Below are 23,767 nucleotides of genomic sequence, written 5' to 3'. Positions count from 1 at the left end.
TCCCCCCAGGACAAGGTTCGTGGCCAGGGCGCGCTGTGCTGGCTCAGCACATACCTGGCGCGGGGCAGTCGGTGCCTCCACGGAGCCGCAGCGCGTCCCGGCCCCACGGCCAGCACCGGGGATGGAGGCCGGCGATGGGAAGGAGGAGACCCCACTGTCCTCGGCACTGAGCCGGTTTCAGCTCTCGGAGGATTATGGCTTCCTGCTTCCCAACCCTCTGGTAGGAGACGGCCGTGCCACCGTGCCCGTGGGCTGCAGGAAACAGCAGGGAAATAGAGGGGCTGGTGATGTTTGGGTGTCCATTTAATGCTATTTTACAAGGGTTTGGAAAATCAGTGAGGAATGCCTGTGATACTTCGGGACAGGCAGCTTCATAGGACAAATTCCTTGCTTTAAAAATTACACTGGCTGCAGCACGTGGCACAGGAGAGAGGGGAAGGAGCTCTGCAATTCAGATATTGGCCTTGGATTTACAGGATTTCACAGGAGTACGAGGAGAGAATTTAGAAGGCAACTCTCCCATGCTGAAAGCAGAGCCATTTGTCACTGGGGCGCAATTTACAGAGGGAGCTCTCAGGGACAGGCAGATACTTGTTTATTGTCCATTAATTCCCCATCATGCAGGCTGATATTACAAGAGGGGGAACCAGACATAAACCATTAGCTGCGACTCCCAGGGCTGGATGGATGCTGGAGCCCGGGCTGGCTGACAGCCGCTTCCCCCCCCCCCCTGCAGAAACCTCTGCCCATGCTGCAGGGTGGGGGGCGCGGGGTGTGGGGGTGTGGGGTGGGCTCCTGCCCCAGCTCCATGCAGGCTCCCCAGCAGCACCAGCAGCAGCCCTCGGCACCGTATTGCTGTGCTGGAGCACAGGGAGAGGAGCGCTGCAGGCGCTGTGCGGGGGGCTGTGTGCTGACAGCCCCCCCCTTGCTTCTCATCTCCTCCCAAGACGGAGCTGCCGGCCCCCTACGGCCCGTGGATGGAGATCGCCTGTGAGCTGCCCCAGCTGATTGCGAGCCATCGGCTCCGCTCTCGCGTTCACCAGGTAAACGTGCGGCCGCTGCTGGTGCTGGTGCACCCTCAACCTCGGTCTGGCATAGCTGAGTCTGCAAATGCCACGGAAAAGCAAAGCAAATCTCCTGACTGCCTGTGCTGGCAGGATCCCCGTGTACGGGCAGCTCCGTGTGTGTGTGTGTGCTGCTCCTGCCTTAGCTGGTGCTGCTGTAGGGAAGGGCGCTGTGTATGGAAAGCACACGGAGTTGGTTATAACTAACACGATGCAGAGGCAAAGCCTTCGGCACAGAAATAGCTCCTGACACAGCTGCTGGGCTGTCCCAGCCGGCCAAGGCAGGCCGGAGTGCGGTGGCAGGGGAAACCCTCTAGATGTCACGAGAGCTGCAGCTCCCGCGTTCCTCCCGGCGCGGGGCAGTGACACCCCCGGGGTTCCTGCAAACCATCACACACAGCAAACCAGTCTGTCCATAGCGAGCGGTGCAGGGCTGGGGGGAAAGGAAAAGGGCAGGGAGAGGTGACCGGAGGGGCACTCCTGGCTGGGGGGGCACACAGGGGGGCACACTCTTTGTACGGCTGCGGTGCTCCGTGCTCACCAGGGTCTCTTTGTAGATGCCCCAGCTGAGCACGCGGCACCTCCGAGGGCGCGAGGAGCTGTACTTGGCCCACCTGGTGCTCAGCTTCATCACCATGGGCTACCTGTGGCAGGAGGGCGAGGAGGGCACCGTGAAGGTAACCGCAGGTTCCCCTGCTAGCGGGGAGCTGGCGCATGCTCTGCTCCCCTGGGACCGCAGCCAGAGCCGTCCCGCTGGGGCCGAGCCTCCTTCCCAAGGCCGGAGCTGGGGCACAACCTCTCCCGTGCTTTGTGCCCCCCAGGTCCTGCCCCGCCACCTCGCCGTCCCCTTCTGGGAGGTGTCGCAGGCCCTCGGGCTCCCCCCCATCCTCAGCCACGCAGACTTTGTCTTGGCCAACTGGAGGAGGAAGGACCCCAGCGGGTAAACAGCGAACGCGGCTCCTGCGGCTGGGTCAGCGGCAACGAGCCCGCACAGCTCCAGTCCTGACCAAAACCTCTTAAACCCGGCATAGCTGGGGGGCAGCTCGCAGCTAAGGGCCGGGGAGGGGATTTGCCCCATGGGCATGGGGGCAAGCGGGAGCATCTGCCCGAGGGATGGTGCTGCCTCTGGTGAGCAAACTCGTTTGTGTTAGGCAGCACAGGCCATTGCTAGAACGATTTATAACACCTCTCTCTCTCCCTCTCCCCTTTCCCTGTGTATTTGCTGGCAATGCCCAAAATGCCTGCAGGCCTCTGGAAATTGAGTAAGTATTTAAGATGCTTATTTATTTTCTAACAGTATTAGTTTTGTTTGAATTGTATTAGTGCTCCTACACTGCAGGGCTCTGCTTAGGTTAAACCTCTCTCTCGGTACACGAGCAGAAGAAAAACAGCTCGGTCCTTGGCACACAACCACCACTGAAACAACAGCAAAGCCACCATGGTCACGGCTGAACCGTGGCTGATCCAGGCTGTGCAGAGCCTGGCTGCCAGGGACCAGACTTGTAGCCCAGCGAGGGCACAAGGAGGATTCAGGATCCCTCAGAGCCAGAGCAGAGCCTGTTGGTCCCTTTTGCCCCGTGCCCACTTCCCTTTGCTCAGGGTGCAGAAGGCTCTGCAACAGGAAGGATTTTGCATGGGTGGGGGAGCTGAGGTCCGTCCTGATGCTGGGTGGAGGGGTGGCTGCACGCAGCAGCTCCTCCAAAAATCTCACCCACCCCTGGGAGGCAGCAGCAGAGCTCAGCTCCCTGCCAGGATGCAGCGTCAGGGCTGGGGGGCAGGTGAGGGCAGGGGGAAAGCTGCTGCTGACTGCCTTGCAGGAACCTGGACACCATCATATCGCTGCCCGGGGGAGAGAGCCTGAAGGGGTTCATCCTCGTCACCTTCCTGGTGGAGAAGGCGGCGGTGCCTGGCATTAAGGTAGGGCACGAGTCCCTGCTGTGCCCTGCAGCTGCCTGGCCCCAGAGCCCAGCCCTCGGGGCTGCCAGCGAGTACCCCGAGCACATCCCAGCCCCTCCATCGCTTTGTGCTCCCCCTCTGCTCCTCGCAGGCGATCCCTCAGGCCATTCGTGCCATCCGGCAGCTTGACGAGGAGACCCTGCACCAGGCCCTGCAGGGGCTGGCGACGGCCATCGGGGCCATGGGCAAGGCTCTGCAGAGGATGCACGGTAACAGCAGCCTGGGGCAGCCCTCGGGGTGCCGTGCATGGGGCTGCTCACCAGCTGCACTGCATGAATGTGCTGGTGCTTGGCCCAGAGAGCAGCTCATAAAGGTCCTGCCCGTGGGAAACGCCGATGCAGACTGCCCGCAGTGACACCTCCGATCCAATTTCCTCCTAGATTACGTGGATCCAGCAGTGTTTTATGCCGTGATCCGGATCTTTCTCTCTGGGTGAGTATGGAGCATTCCCATTCCTCCACAGACACCACGGGCAGGGGGAGCAGGGGCTCCACTGGGAAGGGGGAGCCCTGTTGGGGCTGCTCAGTTGGGCAAGGCAGCAGTATGGCAAAAAGAGCTCAGCGCTGTGGTTTTGTTATCCCTCATCTTCCCTGCTGGGCTGCAAGCATCCCAAACTGCTCCACTCTTGGGCTTCTCAGGGGGTTTCTATTTTTATTTCTATTCGGCATATCTCAGCATTCCTCAGTCAAAAGGCTCCATGCATCCTGATTATGTTTCTTTCATTTTTTATCCCAACTGACCTTGTCTTGATGGTCATCAGCTTGGAAAAACATGCCTTTTAAATTCCCTTCTGCTTAGAAGAACTTCCCACTACTAGAGGTTACTATAAATACATCCATGGGAGAGCTAAAAATATTAAGGTATTTGATAATGAATCTATTTTCTCTGCAATTTGAGCAAAATCTGCAGTCAAACAGCCCTAACAGCCAGTACTGAAAGCTTCATGAAATGGTGCATTCTTTGGAAGGTCAAGAGATATTTTTGTGCCAGGCACATTATCTCTCTGAAATTATAACTTCTCTTTCCATTTGCAAGAGAGCATTTATCCATTTTTGCACAACAGGAGCATAAACCAGTGTGACACGGGCTGAGAGTTAATGGTGTTTGGGGCGGGGGGGGCAGCAGCGCTGCCCAGTTCCCAGCCCTACTGAGGGCGAGCGTCTTTTATGAGAGGGAGGAAATCACATTACGGGCTTGTGCTCTGCTAAATAAATAAAGACTCTCCTGCACTGTCTTTAAAGACATCATCAGCAAGAATGGAGAAAAATCCAAAGTCAAAACTTCAAGGGCTCAGAGGAGCTCTTGTGTGGCTCTTACTGGTGCAGAGGCAACCGGGCAGCTCCTACTGGGGACTCAGGGAACTAATGCCTGAGGTGCTGCTGTTCTATCCTGCACAGCAGGGCAGCCGATCCCCTCTTGCCTGCTCAGTGCCAACCCCCAGGACCTGGCCAGGGGCTGGGGATGCTGCCACGGCAGGGGCTGGTCCCAGGAGCGTGCCCTGGGGTGAATGCCAGAGCCTGGAGCCCCACACAGCGATCCCTCGCTTGTGGGAAGAAAGGTAGCGATGGATTTCTCCCCACAGCTGCGACCTTGCTGGGCACCTTGGTGTGGTGTTCAGTTCCCAAATTTATCCTGTGCTTGAGGACAGCTGGCAAGGCTCAGTGAGGGGGAAGCGATCCAAGGACAGGGTCAGGAAGGTTTTACCCCAGCTTGTCAGCCCAGGGTCACTTCTCTGCAGTCTGACCTGCTGACAAAGCGTGGGGGCTTCGCTGTGTGGCCACCCCCTTCCTGAGCACCTTGTGCCTGGCTCAGCTGGAAGGACAACCCCGCGATGCCGGACGGGCTGGTGTACGAAGGGGTCTCCGAGGAGCCCATGGCCTTCTCGGGAGGGAGCGCGGCACAGAGCACCATCCTGCATGCTTTTGATGAGCTCTTGGGGATTCGCCACAGCCAGGAAAGCAGTAAGTCAAACACTTCTTCCTTTTAAAAAAAAATCTATAATAATTTGGGGGGCACAGAACCAAGCCAGCACATTTCCTGTGGCTTTGCCTACAGCAGATTTACCAGCTGATAGGGCCGTGTCTCCAGCTCTCACTCCCCAAAGCCCTGTCACAGCATCTGGCTGGGAAGAGGCTCTCCCCAGTACATTACAGAGGAAGTCCATAAATGAGGCTCTGGCAAGCACCTCCACACTGCTATAAATTCCCAGAGGGACAGACTTTGTTTTTTGCATGTCAACTTTTTACTGAGGTTATATATGGGTACAGAGATGAGGGAGCAGAGCATGCCAGCATCCTGCCAGTAACTGAGCTCATCCATTCACATAGCTTTGCAATAGTCTGGCCCACAACAGAATATATTTATCAGAAATTAGTGAAACCATGCTAATAGCAAACAATAAATAAAGGCTGAGAGCAAGGGCTAAAACCTGCCTTTTAGGGTTAAAAGCAACTCTAATGAAGCACTGACCTAATATGGGTTTTCTTTCTCAATTCATTTATTGCACCAAGACAGATGAGAGGACAGGAGACTGTGAGGAGGATCTTATCTGGCACTAAATGGCATAGCTCAGTGCCAGGACAGAGGTGGGGTTGGGCAGAAGGGAGCAGCCACCAGGAGGTTTGTTTTGGGATTTTGGTGCTTGCAGGCAGTACGCCACAGCACCTGCAAGCAGAGGGCTTCCCCAGGCACTGACGGGGGACCCAACACAGCACTTGAGGGGCTCAGGCCCCTGCTTGCTCCTGTGCTGGGCTCCAGCCCAGGGGTCTGGGAGGCAAAAGCCCTGGGTAAGCTCCTGGCTGGCTGGGATGCAGCCGCCCCTGCACAGCCTTCCCAAGGGCATCCAGGTGAGGATCAGCACAGGTAGGAAAGGGCAGGGGCAGCCCCAGTAAATGCCAGCTGAGAAGAGTTTTGAGAGCATTTACATTGCGTTATGGAAGAGACCCAGCTATCTGCAGCTCCTCTTCTCTTTGATTTACATTACACCTGCTCCTAAGGTCCTCTGTTGGTTTATTAACTTTATTAGTTTTTCCAGGTACACAGACAGACCTTCATGGAGTAAGCAAGAAGAGGAAAATCCAATATTTCAGTCTAAAGAAATGCCTGGCATCTATATAGTTTTCCCACATGCCCCTAGCTTAGCAGGGATATATTTCACCAAGATATGAGACAGGATCAGAGATGGGAATATTTGTCATCTTGCATTTCAGGCACAGAATCACGCTGCAGTATCTTGAGCAGGTTTCCTGCCACCTACGTGGCTGCACCCGCTGGGTTAAGGACACCCAGGCTTTGCAGTGTGCGACTCGTGCCCACCGACTGCACCGGCACCCTGGCTGCAGCCCGGCCGCTCTCCGAGAGCTTCCTCCCATCTCCCCTCAACTTCTTTCTTCCTCTGCTGGTGTTTTGCAGCCGCGTTCCTGCACAGGATGAGGGACTACATGCCCCCTCCCCACCGAGCCTTCATCGAGGAGATCGGCCGGGCCCCCTCCCTGAAGCAGCACGTGCTCTGCTCCGGGGACGCGCGGCTGCGGGCGGCTTTCAACCGCTGTGTCACCGCGCTGGCAGACTTCAGGTCCTGCCACATTGCCATCGTCACCAAGTACATCGCCGTGGCCAAAGCCAAGGCAGGGCGGGCGGCGGTGGGCGGCTGGGCTGGGAGGCCCCCGGCCGCGCTGGAGGCCAAAGGGACCGGGGGGTCGCACATCTTCAGCTTCCTGAAGAGCGTCAGGGACACCACCAGGGACGGGCTGATAAGCGCCTGACGCCCCGGCGGCTGAGGGCAGGCCCAGGAGGCCGCAGGACTCAGGCTGGTGTCTGCAGTGCATGAGCCAAACGGTGACCGTCACTGACACCCCCTCCCACCCTCCCTCCTTCCCTGCAGCCCCTTCCCACTCGCGCAGGTCCCAGGCTCAGAGCAAGCTGCCTCCCTCCTCCCTAATTCCAAGTCCCTTGCTCTGCAGCATCCCTGCCTGCCCCACGCCACCTGTGGGGGTCGTGCACGGCAGCCACCCCCACCAGGACCCCACCATGGCTCAGACCCCACAGCTGGCAGGCCAGGCACTGCCCCTACTGGGGTCTCATCCCCGAATGCAGCCAGGGCTGCGGTGCTGCCATGGGCCTGCTGTCCTCAGCTGCTGGAGGCTGGCGCTAGCAGATACACACCCAAAGCACCTCTGCTGCTGGAGGTTCTAGTTCTGGGCTAAGTTAATTAAGAGCAGGTCCCTTCCAGGCCCAGTCTGCATATCTGCTGTGATTATTTTTCCATGATTTCATGATTCTCTGCTGGAGGTTGCCAGGGCAAACGCTGTGCCACTGTCCATAGCCCCCCACGGAGCACCCAGCGCGGCCCCACGGCGCCAGCAGGAGCGTGGCACCTCGGAGCCCCTCGGCAGAGGCTGCAGGAGCAACTTGGAGAGGAGGGGAATTGCACAGGCTAATAAAGCTGGGATTCCTAAAAGCTGTCTGCGCTGCACGGCTCGCCCTTCCCCTGCAAGGGCACAGGACGCGGGTGGAAGCGCCGGGCCCTCAGCCTTGAGCCCGCTCCCATCGCGAGGTGGCAGCAGCATCCTGCGCTGCGCCGAGCGGGGAGCGCGCCTGGCGGCACGGGAGCGCAGCTGGTGCGGGGAGGCAGAGGAAGCACAATTTGGGTTTGTATTTCACGAGTGCTGCAGTGAGTGCTGGGGGGGCCGTGGGGCGCAATCGGTTTGCAGGACAGGAGCTTTCCGCTGCCTTTGGCACCCGCGTCTGTTAGCCTCGGCTCCTCTCGCCCCCCGGAGAAATGAAGTACAGCACTGCAACACCACGGCAGGGCATGTTCCTTCAGAGCCCAGGGCTGCCGGGCACGTGCAGGTCCCAAACCATGAAGGCAGCCTCAGGTCACCAGCTCCCATCACACCTTTACGGAGTGGGATGAGGCGATCCTCGTGGGTCCTTTCCAGCTTGGGGTATTCTGTGATTCTTTCAGCCTGAACCTGGCATTGGGCTGACAAAAACAAGCTGCCTGGTCTAAAAAATAGGGCTCTTGATTGCCCCACATCTCCCTATTATTTAACAGGTCTGCTTACCAAAATGCCTGCTTCCAGTCTGAGTAACAGGCAGAGATCTGAAATGGATGCTGGGGCTGGGGCTGGGCCACAGTTACTGGAGTCTGCTGGAGTCACTCAGGGCCAGATGAAGGGGGGATGTGGAGGAGAGACATGAGCAGACAGGGGCAGCGAGGGGCCCCAAGGAGCGGGTGGTCGCTTGACAGTGAGGCGCCGAGTGATGAGAGTGTGCTTTTATTCTCCATTACCAGCTTGAGTGTTCAGGATGCCACCAGGGTAACGCAGCAACTTCTGGGCAGACACAGAGTTCACTTACTTCTCAGTGATCAATATTGTGCTGTGGCAGGGGACATATGGTTTCCAAAAGGGCCCAGCAAAGGAAAACCTCCCCAGATGAAGCCAAGGTCCTCCCCTGGGCTCTGGAGCAGGGGATACATGCAGCACCCAGCCCAAGGCAGGGGTCAGCCTGAGACAGAAGCACCACAGCACGTGAAGCAAGAGCAGCCAACAAGCCCTCAGCTCCACACTTCTGCGGCGGCTGCGCAGCTTTTCATAACACCAGATGCCCAAGTGGCCTGATTTTACAGAGAGCACCCCCAAATCCCTCGGCGTTGGCATCCTGAGGGAAATCAGGCCATATGCAGCCGTGTTTTGTCTGCCCGGGTGTGCTGGCACGGCCACCAGAGACAGGTTTCACACCCAATCAGTGTCTCAATGCAAAAATAGCTCTGGCAGTGCCACTTCTCCTGCACTATCAGAAGAAAGTCAAGGTCCTTTGAAATGAGGTTTCATTCCCATAAGGGTAACAAAAAGCTCAGCACACAGCGCCTTGAATTATTAAAGCTCCTTGCTAAATTCTATTTTGTGCCCTCTTTTGAAAGGCAGTCTTAAAACTGGGGCTTAGGCGAAGATATCTTCAGTAAACAGCCTATAGGAACATGTCAGCACCTTTAAATCTTTGTCTGGCAGCCCTCATTCCACTCGATCTTCATTTCTGAATAGCTACTGCATATTTTATGTAGGAAATATTTCATACTGATGATTGTCTTGGTCTATTACATTTCAGACCATTTCAGGCAAACAGCAAACTGGAGGGAAAAAAAAGTCACTCTGGCTAAATGAAAAATATAATGAGGGCTCCCAGGGAGCTCATGCAGATGGCCACTGGGGGGGAGACGCAGGGGCTGTCCCCGTGCTGCAGAGCACCTAAGCAAAGGCTGGTCGGCAGCGATGCCAGCGCCAGGCAAGGGCAAAGGGTCCCCAGAAGGCGCTGTCCTTGTTGCAAACCCTCCTGGAGCCCTCACTCCCTGCCCCTGCACGGGCAGAGCCCCGGCAAAGCTCAACCAGGGGAGGGAGGGTGCAGATCTGTGCCCCCTCTGCAGGGAAATGGAGCAGGGCAGCCAGAGGAGAGGTGGGAGGGCTCCGGGACCCTCCTGCGGGGATCCTGGGCTCTGCAAGCACTGCTGCGGGGATGAGGAAGGCGCCTGAATTGCTGTGTGCTTCCTCAGAAACTGCTTCTGAGCCCACAGCTTTCCCAGGCCGACAAACGACACAGCGAGGGCTCATCAGATCTGACTAGAGTTTATGAAACGCTGTGAGAGAGAAGCATGCAGTGACAGCACAGGCATTAATCAGCTTCATCTCCTTTAAAGTCAGTGCGGGCGGGCCCTGCGCGCTCAGCGCCCAGACAGTGATGCACGGCCCCTTCCTGTCTCTGCTCCCGGCAGGCTGGGACAGCTTCTCTGCGAGGGCTTTGATTTCTCTCTGTTTCCAAACCACTGCTGTCTAATATTGATCACAAGACGCAGACATCTAAGGTCTCAGGTGCATTACGACTGGAGGCACATTGCATTTAAATTATTTAGCGGGCCCCGTGCCTAAAGATGCCACAACACATTTGAAAATAACACGGCGCTTGGCAACTGTTGTGCAAGAGCAAAGGAAATTCTGAAGAGAGGTGCATGGCGCTGGTCGCTGCCCAGAGCCTGCAGGGCACCCGAAGCACCGGGCAGAATTAGGCCCATTTATTCAGCTCTTTATTAAAGTCGTACAGCAAAAGAGCAGTCCCGGCTGGATGTGCCCAAGGGCCAGGCTGGGAATTCCTGCAAGTTCCTGTGATCGCTGCTCCCCGCAGGGAGCTCGGGGCCCTCTCGGAGCTATTGCTGCCCCAGGCCCAGCTCCCAGGTGGATTTCTCCTCGTTTAGCTGCCCAGCAGCGCTGCCAGGCTGGGGCTGTGCCCGGGCTTTGTTCCGCCCCCCTGAGTCAGGCAGCACCTGCCAGATCAGCTGGGAAAGATCCCTGCCAGAGAGCTGATGCAAAAACCAACAGGAATGCCACAGCCTTCAGCTGCAAGCAGAGCAGAGGCTGCAGACCCAACTTTGCACTGCCCACACAGAAAACTGCCTTATCAATACAAACAGAGGTGCTGCCCCAGCCGGACTGATGCACACATTTCCATTGCGAGACTCTGCAGCATGGGGCCCGCCCAGCAGGCACGGCACAGCACAGCACAGCATGGCACAGCACGGCACAGCACGGCACAGCACGGCACAGCACGGCACTCCCTGTCCCGCTCTGTGAGTCCGCCTTCTGCAGACACGAGCGCAGCACACTCAGGTGCTCTGCCACCCATTTTCCAGCCTAGTGTCTCTCCCAGCTGCTGACGCAGAGGCACAATGACTTTTTCCAGGTGCTGCAGCCCTTTTTCTTTACAACCCAGGCAAAGGCAGCCCGGGGAGGGATCGTTCTTGTACCCTGCCTGGAAACCCTAGAGGAGGATGCTCTGCTCTTTGAAAGTCCCTTGTGTAGTGCATGAACAGGGTGAAAGGCGGAAAGGCACCTTGTTACCCTCCCCACCTCAGGTAACGCATGGGAAACAGTCCTGGCTGCATCCCCCAGCCCTGCTGTTTTCCCAGGCAAAAGCCAAAACGAACAGCAACCTCTGCTGCCGCTGGAGCAGGAACTGGGCTGCCCCAAGCCCTGGGCTCAGCTCCTGCCCTCCCCTGGCAGCTGGAATCTCTGGTGGGCCCTGGGGGGGTGACTTGGGGGCCAGGGGTGCTCCAGGTGCTTCCCAGCTCTCAGAAACTCCGTGTACAAGCTCCCGAGCTGCCTCTCCCTGCTTGCAGCCGCTCTCCGTGGCGGCTGGGAGGCCGGCACCGCTCCCGCAGCACTCGCAGCCGCCTGGCACGCTGAGCAAGTGCTTTGCCACGACTCCTGCTACCACTCCGGTGAATATTTGAAATCGAACAAGAATATAAACATTTGGATTCTCGACACTTCTCAACCCCAACCTTATTTATCATACTTGGCTGTGCTCCTGGAGCCAGGGCCATAAGAAGCTCCAAACGGTTTAGGTTATTTAACATGCTGCACATAGATCAATCTTGCTCTCCCTTCTAGCCACAGGCTTCCCTCTGTGGTTTGCTGCACAGTTATGATGTCCATCAATATCCAAGTAATTAAAATCCCCCATTATCCAGGTTATGGCTGCCTTACGAGCTCCTCATAAGCTATAAAACGTTTCATGACCAACTTTCCTTAAGTGCCTGGGAGGTCTGCAGCACCATCTCGGGATCCCTCAGCTACCATCATTATCCTAAAGGCCCCCTGAAACTGCAGCCTGCTCCTGCCCAAGGTGTGCCTGACATCCCTCTCCGCACCATCCCATTCTGTTCCATCGCTGTCCCCGAGCGACTTGCCATGATGGACATGTACCAGTGGGGACAAATTTGTGCAAAGTACTTGTCTCTGAGTTGCACTCTCCTCTCCTGCACAGCTCAGCCACTGGTCTCACAGCAATTTAGTAATAACAACCAAGTTTGCTTTGCAATTCCCACTTGGGAGGAACAGGAGGGCACAGGAAATAATTGCCTTAACCTTCTTGGCACTGCCACTTGCCCGAGACCCGATGCTGTATCTGGTACATGCTCTTGCCACTGCATCCCTCTGAATGCTTGACCTGGCAAAAGCTCAAGAAGTGCAGAGGGCTTTATCTCTGCCTGGGGAATTACTCACCTCGGCAGGAGTGACTGCAGTCCAGATATGATTAAAGGACATGACTGAAGCCAAAAAGTGCTAATTACAGCACAGAAGGAGGAGGAGAGAGGAGCTGCTAAATTATGCCTAATATGGGAGGGGAGTGAGCAACAGATTGAAGAGCCATCACCGTGATGAACAGGGGCTACCGGCACTGCTGTGCTGGGGATGCCCTGGGCGCAGCGCCCCGAGGCAGCCACGGCTCTCTCTGGCAGATTTTTTCCTGCCGTTTGTCTCTCCCCTTCTGCCTGCTCTGCCACACTCCATTTTGTATGCTCCTTGCCCAGGGGTCCCTGCCAATGTGTTCCTGGACCTGCCTCCTGCAGCTGGCAGCAGCCTCACCCACCCAGGAGGAACACTCCATCAGGGCAGGAAGGGCTCCCTGTGCTCCCTGGGCAACCACAACTAAATCTCTGGCTTTTTGGAGTGTTTTACCTACCCAGCCCTAACAGGCAGACAAGCATCCCTGCCCCAGCTACATTTACTGCTCTCCATTGCCTCGTGGTAGCTGCAGCCTGTTTGCTGAATCCTGATTTTCCCATTTTTGGCTTGCTGCTGCAGCGTGCGGTCTGCTCAGGTGCGGGCTCAGCGCTGCAGCAGCACAGGGACAAGGTGATGAGGGACTTGTGTGCCCAAGGCTGCCATAGGGCTGTGCTCCTGCGTCTGCGGCTCTTGGCACCTTGTTTCTGAGCTCAGTGTCAGACAAATGCTGTTCGTGTATTCCCAGGGATTTGGTGCTGTTTCCCAGCACCAGTCCTAAAGCGAGTCACCAGATGGAGGGCTCCCCAGAGGGACCTTTGGGAAAGAGCTTTATTTCAAACCCTGAAGTCTCCAAGGTATGGGCAGCGTTTATAAAACATTGCACCATTAAAGCTGTTTGGAAATAGTAGGAACCATCAACCAAAACATCAGCATGAGAATAAAAATAGCTTGGCATGGGGCAAACAGCTTGGAAACTAGCCAGAGCTAAAGCAGTGTCTTGGCAAAGGTCTTTGACCTCCTTACAAATATCACAGTAACTGCACGCTGCTGCTGCAGCCCTGCCAGAGCCCTCTGCTAGCAATGGGAATGTTTTGGGATTGTGTTTGCAGCCTTGTTGTAGGAAATAACACACAGCTGGAAGAGAGGGGTGTGCTTTGTACCTCCCCTCCCCCAAAGACTGAGGGAATATGAAAAATTCATCAGGACAGAGGCCGAGAAACATCCTGGGGTGTACAGGGGCAGGGCCATGCATGGTCCCACACTCGCTGTGACCGCAGTTCCCAGGCTGGAGACTGGGGTGGAGGTGCTGAGCCCTCGGCATGCGCCCGGCCCCACCAGCAGCGCGGTGCTGAGCAGGGCAGGCAGCCGTCCTCGGCCCGTGTTGGGGCAGCAGTAGTGTGCACGCTGTGACTGCAGGCTCAGAGACTGGGGCTGTCTTCTGTATTTACTCAGAGCTGAGCACAGCAGGTTCCTGGTTTATAAGGAGCTCGGGTAATTTAAATAATAAATACTATGGAGAAAGTACATTATTATGAAATACGGATTTTTCCGATAAATAAATCATGGCCGTCATTTGCATGTATAATACCAAAAGGCTGTGCTTGGGACATCTGGTGCTAGCTGCAGTACCTGTCTGACATGAAGACTTGCAATAAATTGACGTCCCTTTCCTTCAGCTCTCCTGTTGCTCCAGTTCCACCGGGTTTTTCATTTTAGGATTAGCGGAGATGACGCTGCTTGGGCAGAGCCCTTTTTCTACAAATGTTTCCTCACCTAGAAAGCTCTGCCCCAATGCCATGAGGCATCGCTGGGCATGGTGCAGCATCTCCGCAGCTGAGCAGCGCAGGCAGCAGGCGCTGGGAGCCCAGCCCCGGTGCGCACACTCGGTCCAGCAAGGGGAAAGCGGGCGGAGGCTGGGAAGGGTTTCTCCAAACACTCGGCGCGGCCCTTTCATGCCAGGAGCCAGGGTTTAATCACTGGCTGTGCTGGTGGCGTTGCGCCGGTGCCGCTCAGAGGAAGCGCCACGTACGCCCCATCGCCTGCTTGTGGAATTAGTCACTGCAGCTCGCCGTTGCTAGACCAGGGTAAACACGAGCAAACAAAGACGACTGCGTCTCCAACAGCCGCGGTGAGCTTACGAGGCAAACTGTACCACGTTTCCCATGAGCTCTGTCAAACAGATTTCTTCAATAAAATAAAAATAAAAAAAAAGGAAAAGAAGAAAAGACTCTGCTATTATTGCAGTAAGAGGCGGTGTCATGCTGGGCTCCGCTTCTAAATATATTCTGTGTTTACTGTATGCAACAGTAGGAAGCTTTCCGAAAAGGCACCGGGGTTGCTCTGTTTTTTTTTCAGCAATCATGCTTCACTTGAGCCATTTTTATCCTGACAGAAACGGAAAATATTTTCCTGGTGTCATTTCTACTGATCAAAGAAGTTTCCTCAACAGAGAGGAGCCCCATGGCCCTGCGGGGAGAAAGCCACAGAGGAAACTATTTTACTAACGAGGTGCGGGGGGAACTCGCTGGCAGCAGGATTCGCTGTGAGCAGACGAGGCGAGCCAGGACACGATTCCTGTAAGGCCAGGAGTGGTTAGCCAGGCTATTAATTCTTTTCATTCCCAATTAATTTGCTGAACGAGAGGCCTGGTGTTTACCTGCATGCTGGCAAAACACAGTGCCCGGGAGTAGCGGACGGCTGCTTCTGCTGCCTGCCTCGCAGTGCCCGGACAGGGCTGGCAGCAGCAGGAGCTGTTCTGCTGGGGGGGGAACGGGACCCTGCGCCTCTGGGGGTTGGTGCCCGGGGAGGCGTGCAAGGGAGGATGAGGGCACAGGAGGACGAGGGCACGGGAGGACAAGGGCATGGGAGGATGAGGGCACGGCCCCTCGGCAGGAGCAGCCTCCCTTCGGGCAGCTCGGTGCCCCCATCCTGCCTTGCCCCAAGGCTGCTGGGTGCCACCCTGTCCACAAGGGCAGCTGCCCTCCCGTCTGCCCCACAGCTTCCTGCTGCCCCCGCTGGGGCAGATGTCAGGCTTGTGGAGGAGCAGGGATTTCTGGGGTTAAACAGCTACCAGATTTTGTTTACTTTCTCCATCAGCTTTCCCTAAACAGCTTCAGTCAATGCTCCTTCCACGAACCTCATTGTGGCCGGAACTGACTCAGCTTTCTGCATGGAGGGATTTTTGTGGATGGGCTCACCGGCCTCGTTAACGGCACATCACGCTCGCTGCTGTTTACTGATTGAGGACTTTTTTAAACTTTCATTTGTGTTTCGCGTCAGAGCGGCATGCACAGAGCTCCCTGACACATCCCAGCCGCCCCCACAATCCCTGGACCCCCATGCCCCTCTCTCCACTCCCAGGCACTGCCAGGAGCCCGCCGAGGAGCTGGGGCAACGGGGGGCACATGCATTATGGAAAAACGCATGCAGTGCCACAATGGCAATTTGGCACATCAGTTACACGCTGCAGCCTGCTGCAGTGCCAGGCCATGAAGGAAGCCAGCAAGATCAAAAACACTTGTTTTGACCTGTTTTTATTTCAGGGTTTCTTATGTAAGAGACAGAAGAGGGAAAGGGTTAGGGTTGCAAGCTGCATGAAGGCTTTTGCATTCACCTTGAAAAGCCTTTACATACTGACCACACCATTCAGTGCTCTCTCTTGCTCTGCCCCATGTCACGCCACGAAGCACAGCACCTGTGAGAGCAGAAGAGTCAGAGCATCGCCCCGGCAGAGGCTGGCTCCTGTGTGAGCAGCCCCAGGCAGTGCATGAGCTGCAATAAAGTGCTCACTGTGCTGGTCTGGGTGATTCAGACCAGGCTCTTCAGCAACATGACCTGCAGTAAGGTCCCTGCAGTGTATGTACTACAGTTTGACCTGTTAAATATGAAGCATGACCTACACGAAGAGCTGTAGTTTAGCAGCCAGGCTTACAAGCCCTAAGACGCAGCTTGGAGGGCTCTCTCTTCCCAGGCTGGAGGGGCACTGACAACAGTGCCCGCTCCCTTTTGGCTAAAACAGCCTCAGCCAGACTCTGGCAACAGGCAGATTTCTCTTCTGAAGGTAGGTATAAAGACATATGCTAACCCGATTTGCTTCTCCCAGGCAGATGCTGATGACTTCAGGGCACAAATTGCAAAACACGCTGATGCTGAACCCCCAGCAGATCACAACCTGAGTGGGAGGCGTCTCAGCTCATGCGCACGGTGAGCAGTTGCTGCTCAGTCACGCTTCTGTCAGGGGGCTGCAAAGCTCTTTTTACCGTGCCTATATATACCCACACAGCATCATCCTTGTCCCCTTTTCTCCCCTCTGACACGGCTGAAATAAACTCCCAACTCTAAAACTATTCTTTTGTGCTTGAACTGTGTGCATAAATAAACCAATGTAGACAGACAAAAATATCCATAAACCAGAACTGACACTTGACAAGGATTCAAGGGCAGATCTCTAGAACAAAGACAAGGCTTCCTTGTAAACAAGGCATCAGTCACTTAGATTACAATAATTAGGCAAAGCGACCGTTGGGAAACTTCTCGAAAGCATCGTGGCAGGAGCTCACCGTGCCTGAGCGCAGGCGCACCCCGTGCTGCTGCCCGGGAAGCCTGGGCACCTTCCCACTGGGGCAGGCAGGACGGAGCAGGCTGCAGCCAGCTGAGCCCAGCCCCGCTGCAGGCACGGGCACCCTCCTGGGGCACGGGGCACCCTCCCTGCCCACGCTCTGCCCCTCGGACTTCAGCCGCAGGCTGGTGCCGCCGGCCGGCCTGGCGCCCAAAACTGCCTGCCTCACCCCCGTGCCGGAGATATGCTTTATAGCCCTGCTATTGCTTTTCTGAGTGGGAGCTGACGTGTTATGGACTGCAGTGTGCTGGGGAAAACAACGGCTGGCACGAGTTCAGTAACCCGCCGTGACCCCGGCCGTGTGGCCGCGCTCCTGGGAACTGCCCGGTCCCGGCCCCTGCGGGGGTCCCAGCCCAGGGCACGGCCAGGCCCAGGGTCCTGCGGCAGGGCCAGAAAATGCCCCCAAAGCAGGCGTGCACCCCCCCGTCAGCCCAAACCATGTGGACACCCCTTCTCTAGCTGCTGGTAGCCCCAGGGAAGGCAGAGGCTGGGGGATTTGGGCTGCAATGTGCCCTGAGATAGCAGCAGTGATGGGAGGAGGGATGCAGATACTGCTTTTCTAGCAGCTATGGAGTGAAAGCTGTCAGGCCACAAGAGAGGGTGACGGGGAGGCAAACACCATCTGTTTTCTCTGAGGAACTCTTTTATTACTGGAGGAATGAAATACAAAGCTGATAACACCATAATTTCAAGCTAATCTCCCACACACTTTACATACCCGTTGATTTCCTGATAAATCCCCATAGTGCTCGGGCTGGGTGTTTTCCTCAGCTCTGATGAGTTTTCTTCACTCAGCATTACTCAGCCGAGTGTTCCCCAAGCCTCGGCAGTATGCTGCAACCAAACACCCGCTGCTGTTCCCCGAACCACAGCCCCGATGGGACCTCCCTCTGCCACGCTTCTGCATTGCTGCAAGATTAAGGAGCCAAAACCTGAATTTGCTGGTTTGCTGCTCACAAACTGCCCTCCTGTGCTCCTGGGCACACAGTGGCAGGCAGCGAGGTGCCCCATTCCTCACCACAGGAATGGTGTTTGGGCTGTTTCCAGGTGGTCACAAACCAGTGTTGAATTTTGCAGGTTGAACTGAGAGCTGCCCCCAAACCAGCTGCAGTCGGTCACTGCCCACGCTCCCAAGCTGGGGCATCGCCTTACTGCTGCATGGCACTTCACTCAAACCTGTTAAATAAACTGCACACGCAGATCAAAACCACATTTTGGAGGGAGGGGGCCTTGCTATTTTAATTAATCATCTCCATCGTGCCATGACTGCAGTCAGCTCCTGGCAGTGCCTCTGTGTGTGCCCCATGCCCTCAGCTGCGCACTGTGCCACACAACTGCACGGACATCACCTCGGTTTCCTCCATGGTGCCTGGCCTCCAACCAGTCCCAAACCTTTGGGGCAAGCAGGCTACAGCTGGGAGCTCGTCTGGGCCATCTCAGCCCTTACCAGGTACCAAAGATACCGAATCCCTGCGTGCAGCCCTGGGTTGCTGCCTGCGTGGCTCCAGGCACGGCGGGGCTGCACCGCAGTGCCCAGAAGCTGGTGCAGCACAAAGGCACGCGTCCTGCCTGCCACCTCGCACTGCGGAAGCGGCTCGGCAGCAGTTACAGCCCTGACAAAGGGGGCACTTGAGACCCGGGACGTGTGTCTGGTACTGTCAGACCTGGGCTGGGCTGCGGCAGTGACCCAGGCAGCCCCGCGCCCGAGCCCCCCGGCAGGATTTCCCGCGAGCCCGTCCCTGGGCAGCAGACAATGAGCTGTCTGGCAGCTGGAGACGGCGCTGCCGTCGCCCTTCTCCAGTGAGGGGTAGTCAGGACCTTCAGGAAGATCAAACAGGAAACTCTGCAGAGAAAGAAGAAAAGTTTGTTCGTGATTGAAAGTCTAAACTTTTATTACTGTGCTCAGCCTCGTTGACCCGGGAGGAAGATGTTGAAGTCAGCACGTTAAAATGCTTTCCCTGACTCCCATAAAACAGCAGCAGGACTTTGTGAGCCGCTCTGCCAAGCCAGGGGTAGGCACTGCCCGTGCCCAGCACCATCGCAGGGAGCAGCCTGGCTGCGGGGGTACCCGGGCTGGAGTTTCACCTTGAAAGATGGTTTTGGGAAACCTCAAGCAAGGAAGAACCCACGCACGGCCTCCTTACTCAGCCTTCCCATCCCCACCACCTCCAAATCCCCAAAGGAGCAAGCCTTTTTCTCCAGAAGTCACTTTGTTGAATGCACAACTTCTTTAAAAGCATGCAGGCTTTTAGATCTGCCAGAAGTTTCTGTTTCTGTTCCTTAGCAGCCATGATTTACTTACTGTAACTGGCTATTCATTATGTCCTGCACTGCATTATTAACTCAGTGATCGTACATTTAGCAGAGAATTTATGAGAAATGAGGAGACATTCATTATCAGTAATACCACAAACTTTACTCTTATATGGTCTCTCTGTGCGGCGATGGGCTCCCGTGGCTGGGCAGCGGTGCTCGGAGGCAGCTGGCAGAGCTGCTCCCCCCTCCAGGCAGCACCCTCCTGGCTCCAGCAAGCCTGGCCAGCACCCCTGGGTGCCAGGACCAGCAGCGGACTAGCCCTCAGGGGTACGTGTGCTGCAGCCACTGCAGCAGCCTCAGCGAGAGCAGGGCTAGGCTCTCACTCCACAGCCCCAGCACTTCTTTCTTCATGCAAATGTCCTGTTTTCTTTAATTTTTCAGCTGTTCTTAAAATGGCTGGAGAGCTAAAGAGCTGCCCTTCACGGCAGCCATAGGACCAGCTCTGCTGTCACTGGGACAAGCCCCTGTGCTCTGGTGAGGGCCTGGCCCTGCACGCTGGACAAGCAGCTCTGCCAGAGTGGCATATATTTTAGGCAGTTGTGTGAGCACAAATATCTAGAACCAAGCTGAGACATTTCTTTACTTTCCAGCAATTGAGCTGTAGCATGTCTGCTGTTTAAGAGCATCGTGTTGTACTGCACATCTGAATCTGACACCACAGGTCAGGGCACTGGAAACACGCAGGGCTAAGTGCATCTCTCAGTTCTTATGAACTAGGAGCACAGAGTACTGCTCTGAGATCTGGGGACAAATGTTCCCAGAAGCTCTATTAAAGAAACAACAACTACAGGAAAACAAAACCAAACCAAACCAAAGCACCACCAACAAAATCAACAAGCGGAGCCTGTGGTGTAGAGCAAAAGGCCGCATTAGTCAAACTTGCATGCGGCAGTAGGTAGAGGAGGTTGGGAAGCTGGGCCAGGCACTGGCATTCATGCGACCTGGATGTCTGACAGATTCCCAGGAATCTGGATTCCAGGAGGAACACGATGAACTGGTTCCTCTCTGACCTCCAGCCATCCCACAGCTGTTTCTGTGCTGTGGAGAACTCCATCTCCAAATGCATTTCCCAGCCAAGAGCAAACATGTCAAGAGCTGTATTTACCACTCCTAAGAAGGGCAAGGATTCTCCAACCTGCATGAACAGGGCTGAAAGTGACTCAGAGGTCAAACAAATACAGTGAGGGAAAGGATGGGAAACATGTTTGGGAAATGATGGGGAAAATGGCCTGAAGTTCTTGGACATTTTCAAATTCTCAGATTTTTCCATTGAACGAACTGAAAGGCAACTCTTGTGTTTTCAAAGAGAAACTCAATACCCTTTTGTTAAGCTGCAAGGCTGCCCTTCCCTGGCTCAACACACCCAGAAACGCAGTTCCCACGAATGGGACGTTTGTTGTGAACCATTCAGCTCTAACTAGTCCCCGTTCAGGCAGGGCAAGTGTGGCCAAGAGGCACGTGCAGCATTGCCCCTCTGTTCAGCAAGCCGTGGCGCTTGCTTCGCACCAGCAGAAAGGGGATGTGGGCACACAGGGGCTGGGCACAGCCCTGGGGCAGCTGCCCCCCAGCACCGCATGTGGCACGGCCACTGCCCCCATTCGGCTGTGCCAGCCCCTGGTCAGACACAGCCCAGGTCTTGGTTGCTACCAACCGTGAGCTGATGGAGAGCCGTAAGTCCCCTTCTCACCACCGGGAAATATTTCATGTTTCCTCTGCCCAGCTCCCAGGGTTCTGGGAAAAGCAATTTGGCGTGGGCAGAAAAGTGCCAGGAGAAGGGAGCTCCTTGTGAGCCAAGCATGCTCTGGCCATGAGCTAAAGACACACGTGTTTTCAAGGCAATAATTTCACATCCCTCTCCTGTCCCAAAGCCTTCTAAAAGCCCTTCTACATGCTCAGTTTCTGAATATTTAAGATATGACTTTGCCAAACAAAGATTAGAGCAGTTAATCCTCATTTCTTTATGAGGAAAGCAATACTGTTTAACAGTTCACTGGTATTTTAAAAGGCAGATGGTCTGAAAAACTAAAAACTCCATTTTCAAGGATAGATTAGCTGACACCCCCCCCCCCCTTTTTTTTTTTCCCCACAATCTCTTACAGCTAAAGTTTTATGGCTAAAGAATCTGATAACAATTGGTGCAGTTGAGCACTGATTGCACGCTCCTGCTTCCGTGTTTGAGCTGTCACACAGGTCTGGTTCCTTATTTCATCCTGATTGCCAGAATTAACAGCTGTTTGTGTTCCCGCTGGCAGCACAGAGCACAATTTCTGCCAGAGGTGTTATCCTGCCCTCTCTGCTATTTGCTGCTTTCCCCCGAGCCCCAGCGCAATGAAAAGCACCCGACCCATCTTCAGAAGTTCCTGCCTCTCTTGCAGGAGTCTGGACAACAGCATCCTAAAGAACAGGCAGCCAAACAGGGATCTTGGAAGCCTACTTTGAAAAATCTCTTCTAGGGAACAACATCAATATTTTTCTTGGTGAAGCCTCTGCAGCTCCAGTGCTCGTTGGGGCTGCCGCATCTTTCAATACCGAGGCAATAGTACAAGCAGCGCGGGCTTAGGCAGGCGAGCGAAAGGAAAGCTATGCAAAACATGCCTTCACAAAATGCATCCCAGATTGCCTTGTTTGGACTGATTTTGGACTGCTACACCAATGCAGACCAAGCTCTCTGCAAGAGCTTGCAGGGGTGAAGGCACCCGCAGCTCCCAGCTGCCACCTCCCCGGCCACACCAGGGGCTGAGGGACCCAGGGCCCAGCGCGGGGCTGTTGGTTGGCAGAGCAGGGAGCAGAGGTCGGGGCTGCCCAGCATGAGGTCACCCACAGGACTCCTGCAGCAGCCCCTTGCTGTGGATGCCCCCCAGGCAGATGTTTCCCATCCTGGCCGGGAGATGTGGCCTCCAAGTCACCCACTCCAAGTCTTTTCCCCCAGTGATTGCTTGCTCTGATTGCTAGAGCCAGAAGGTTGGTTTAACCTACAGAAAATAGGTGCCTCAGCTTCAAAACTGCCGCGGGAGGACCCCCAAGCTCAGACAAGGTTGCTCCTCCTCCCACAGAAGAGCCCCATGGCAGGAACCCTCCACATACGTCATCTCCCAAAAAGCAGGGATGTGGCTAAGCTGTTCTGCAGAGACAGAATAGCGGGTTGGGATTAATCCTCCCATTAACGTGTGAAACAGAGCGTTTACATTCACGAAGCAATTATACAATAATAGCAGGAGAGCTGTGATAGAAATCGCATCTTGTCTGAAGTTTCTCTCCAGCCCAACACATGAATAATTCCTCCTAGGCAGTGCTGGGAAGGCAGTATTAAAAGAATGATATAAAAAATAGTGGAAAAAACAGACGAGGTATGCTTCATCTCTCAGTCAGAGTTGAACACAACTAAATTTATGCAAAGTGGGAAGAGAAGCTTGAAGGGGCAAAGGCATTTGTTACTGCTCAATGCAAGATGAGCTCACAAAAAACACCACATTCTTCATCTTGGCAGCTTTTTGATGTCTTACTCTTAAAGCATCAGTTTTATTCTCGGTTTCCATGGCAGATACTTTTCTGAGCTTGTATCTGCCACAAATATTGCTAATTTATGCTATCAGCCATATTTCTGCAAATACCTGCAGAACGATTCCATGTGCGGTAAAAACAGTAAAAAGTAGGCATATGTTAACATGCCTCAGCTCCTCTTTTCAACTACGGGAAATTGTGCTTTGCAGAGGGAAGGTTTGTTTCCTACATCTACAAGATCACCGCTGATCTCCTGGTGCTGTTTTTTGGCCCTAAGTACGTTGCAAGTGTGCGTCTCTGTTCAGTGAAGCAAATAATGTTTAGCAATTCAGATGGACACTTTTACAGGCAGGTTTTCCCTTCACACAGTACTTCAGGCAGCACTTTGCGTCTGAGCAGGAGAGGAAATCAACATGCACCTTCCTTCTTTCTACTGCTCCCCCCTATTTCTTTTTAGCAAGCCATCGATAAAAGATGGAGCTCTTCCATAGGCAGAGGCCCAGAAGCCAGCCACATCAAAAAGATCCTATTTTAAGGGCAGATTTACCCTGCAAATGTTGAGCAAGCATCAGCTGATGTGTAATGCTCTCAAATTCAGCGAAGTTACAGTAAAGTAAGAGGCTTTTAAGTTTTTCTGGCAGGAGGAGAATTAAGAGGTTTTGTAAAGGTTTCAGTTTATACACGGAATCATGTAATAGCTAGCAGATACAAAAGAAACCTAAGAAAATTGTAAAAAGCAAGCCATACAATGGTGGTGATGCAGAACTGCTGGAAAAAAATCCCAGGCACGTGCAGCGAGAGCTCACGCAGGTAACAATGGCACCGAGCAGCGCCTGGTGGAGCCGACGCAGGAAAACCCCGTCCCCCAGCAGGATGCAGCTGAATGGAGCGTGCAGGGCTACGCCAGGGTGTGCCCGGCTCTATTTACGATTCCCTAAGTCACAGATAGGAAAGTGGTCAAGCAGTTAAATGCAATCCACTCCCTCTCCTACAGATAAAAAGCACGGCGAGCCCCGCCAGCAGGAAGTGCAGAGGTTCAGTTGTTATCTAAGTGCACGGAGCTGGTGACTACCGATTGTTTTGCTGCCTGAGCAGCAGCCTGGCCTGATGTATTGTCTAGTAAGCAATACAGTTCACAATTACTTTATTAGTGTTATTATTCTATGCCTGTACAAATGCCTAGCACATGGACTTTGTGGGCTTTTCCTCAGTAGAGCCAGGGGAGGGTTCCTGCAGGGCTGTGCAGGGAC

At 54.9% G+C, this 23,767-nt stretch overlaps 1 protein-coding gene and 1 long non-coding RNA gene across 2 annotated transcripts in view; one reads left to right on the top strand and one right to left on the bottom strand.

The window, feature by feature from the left end:
- Nucleotides 1-73: 73 nt before the first annotated feature.
- IDO2 (indoleamine 2,3-dioxygenase 2) lies at nt 74-7,461 on the top strand. The gene is made up of 10 exons (XM_082779388.1): nt 74-220; nt 948-1,043; nt 1,622-1,741; nt 1,886-2,004; nt 2,312-2,326; nt 2,882-2,981; nt 3,112-3,229; nt 3,401-3,452; nt 4,833-4,981; nt 6,432-7,461. Exons 1-10 carry the CDS (start codon nt 122-124, stop codon nt 6,782-6,784), a joined length of 1,221 nt encoding a protein of 406 aa, XP_082635514.1. The 5' UTR covers nt 74-121; the 3' UTR covers nt 6,785-7,461.
- A 9,876-nt stretch (nt 7,462-17,337) lies between these two features.
- Nucleotides 17,338-23,767, bottom strand: part of LOC309887763 — a 30,568-nt gene continuing 24,138 nt past the window's right edge. The window contains exon 4 of the long non-coding RNA XR_014319088.1: nt 17,338-18,543. This is a non-coding gene — a long non-coding RNA (uncharacterized lncRNA). The remainder of the gene's footprint in view (nt 18,544-23,767) is intronic.

This window comes from Aythya marila (genome assembly GCF_965140915.1).
Source record: "Aythya marila genome assembly, chromosome: 26".
NCBI classification, from domain to species: Eukaryota; Metazoa; Chordata; class Aves; order Anseriformes; family Anatidae; genus Aythya; species Aythya marila.
Note: the sequence above shows the minus strand (reverse complement) of the source record. Positions and strands in the feature narration are given on the sequence as shown.

Excerpts from the sequence above, each read along its gene's own strand:
- IDO2 (XM_082779388.1), top strand. The coding sequence starts at position 122 with ATGGAGGCCGGCGATGGGAAGGAGGAGACCCCACTGTCCTCGGCACTG. Across the intron at positions 221-947 it reads TCCTGCTTCCCAACCCTCTG|ACGGAGCTGCCGGCCCCCTA; the intron begins GTAGGAGACGGC and ends TCTCCTCCCAAG. Across the intron at positions 3,453-4,832 it reads ATCCGGATCTTTCTCTCTGG|CTGGAAGGACAACCCCGCGA; the intron begins GTGAGTATGGAG and ends TGCCTGGCTCAG.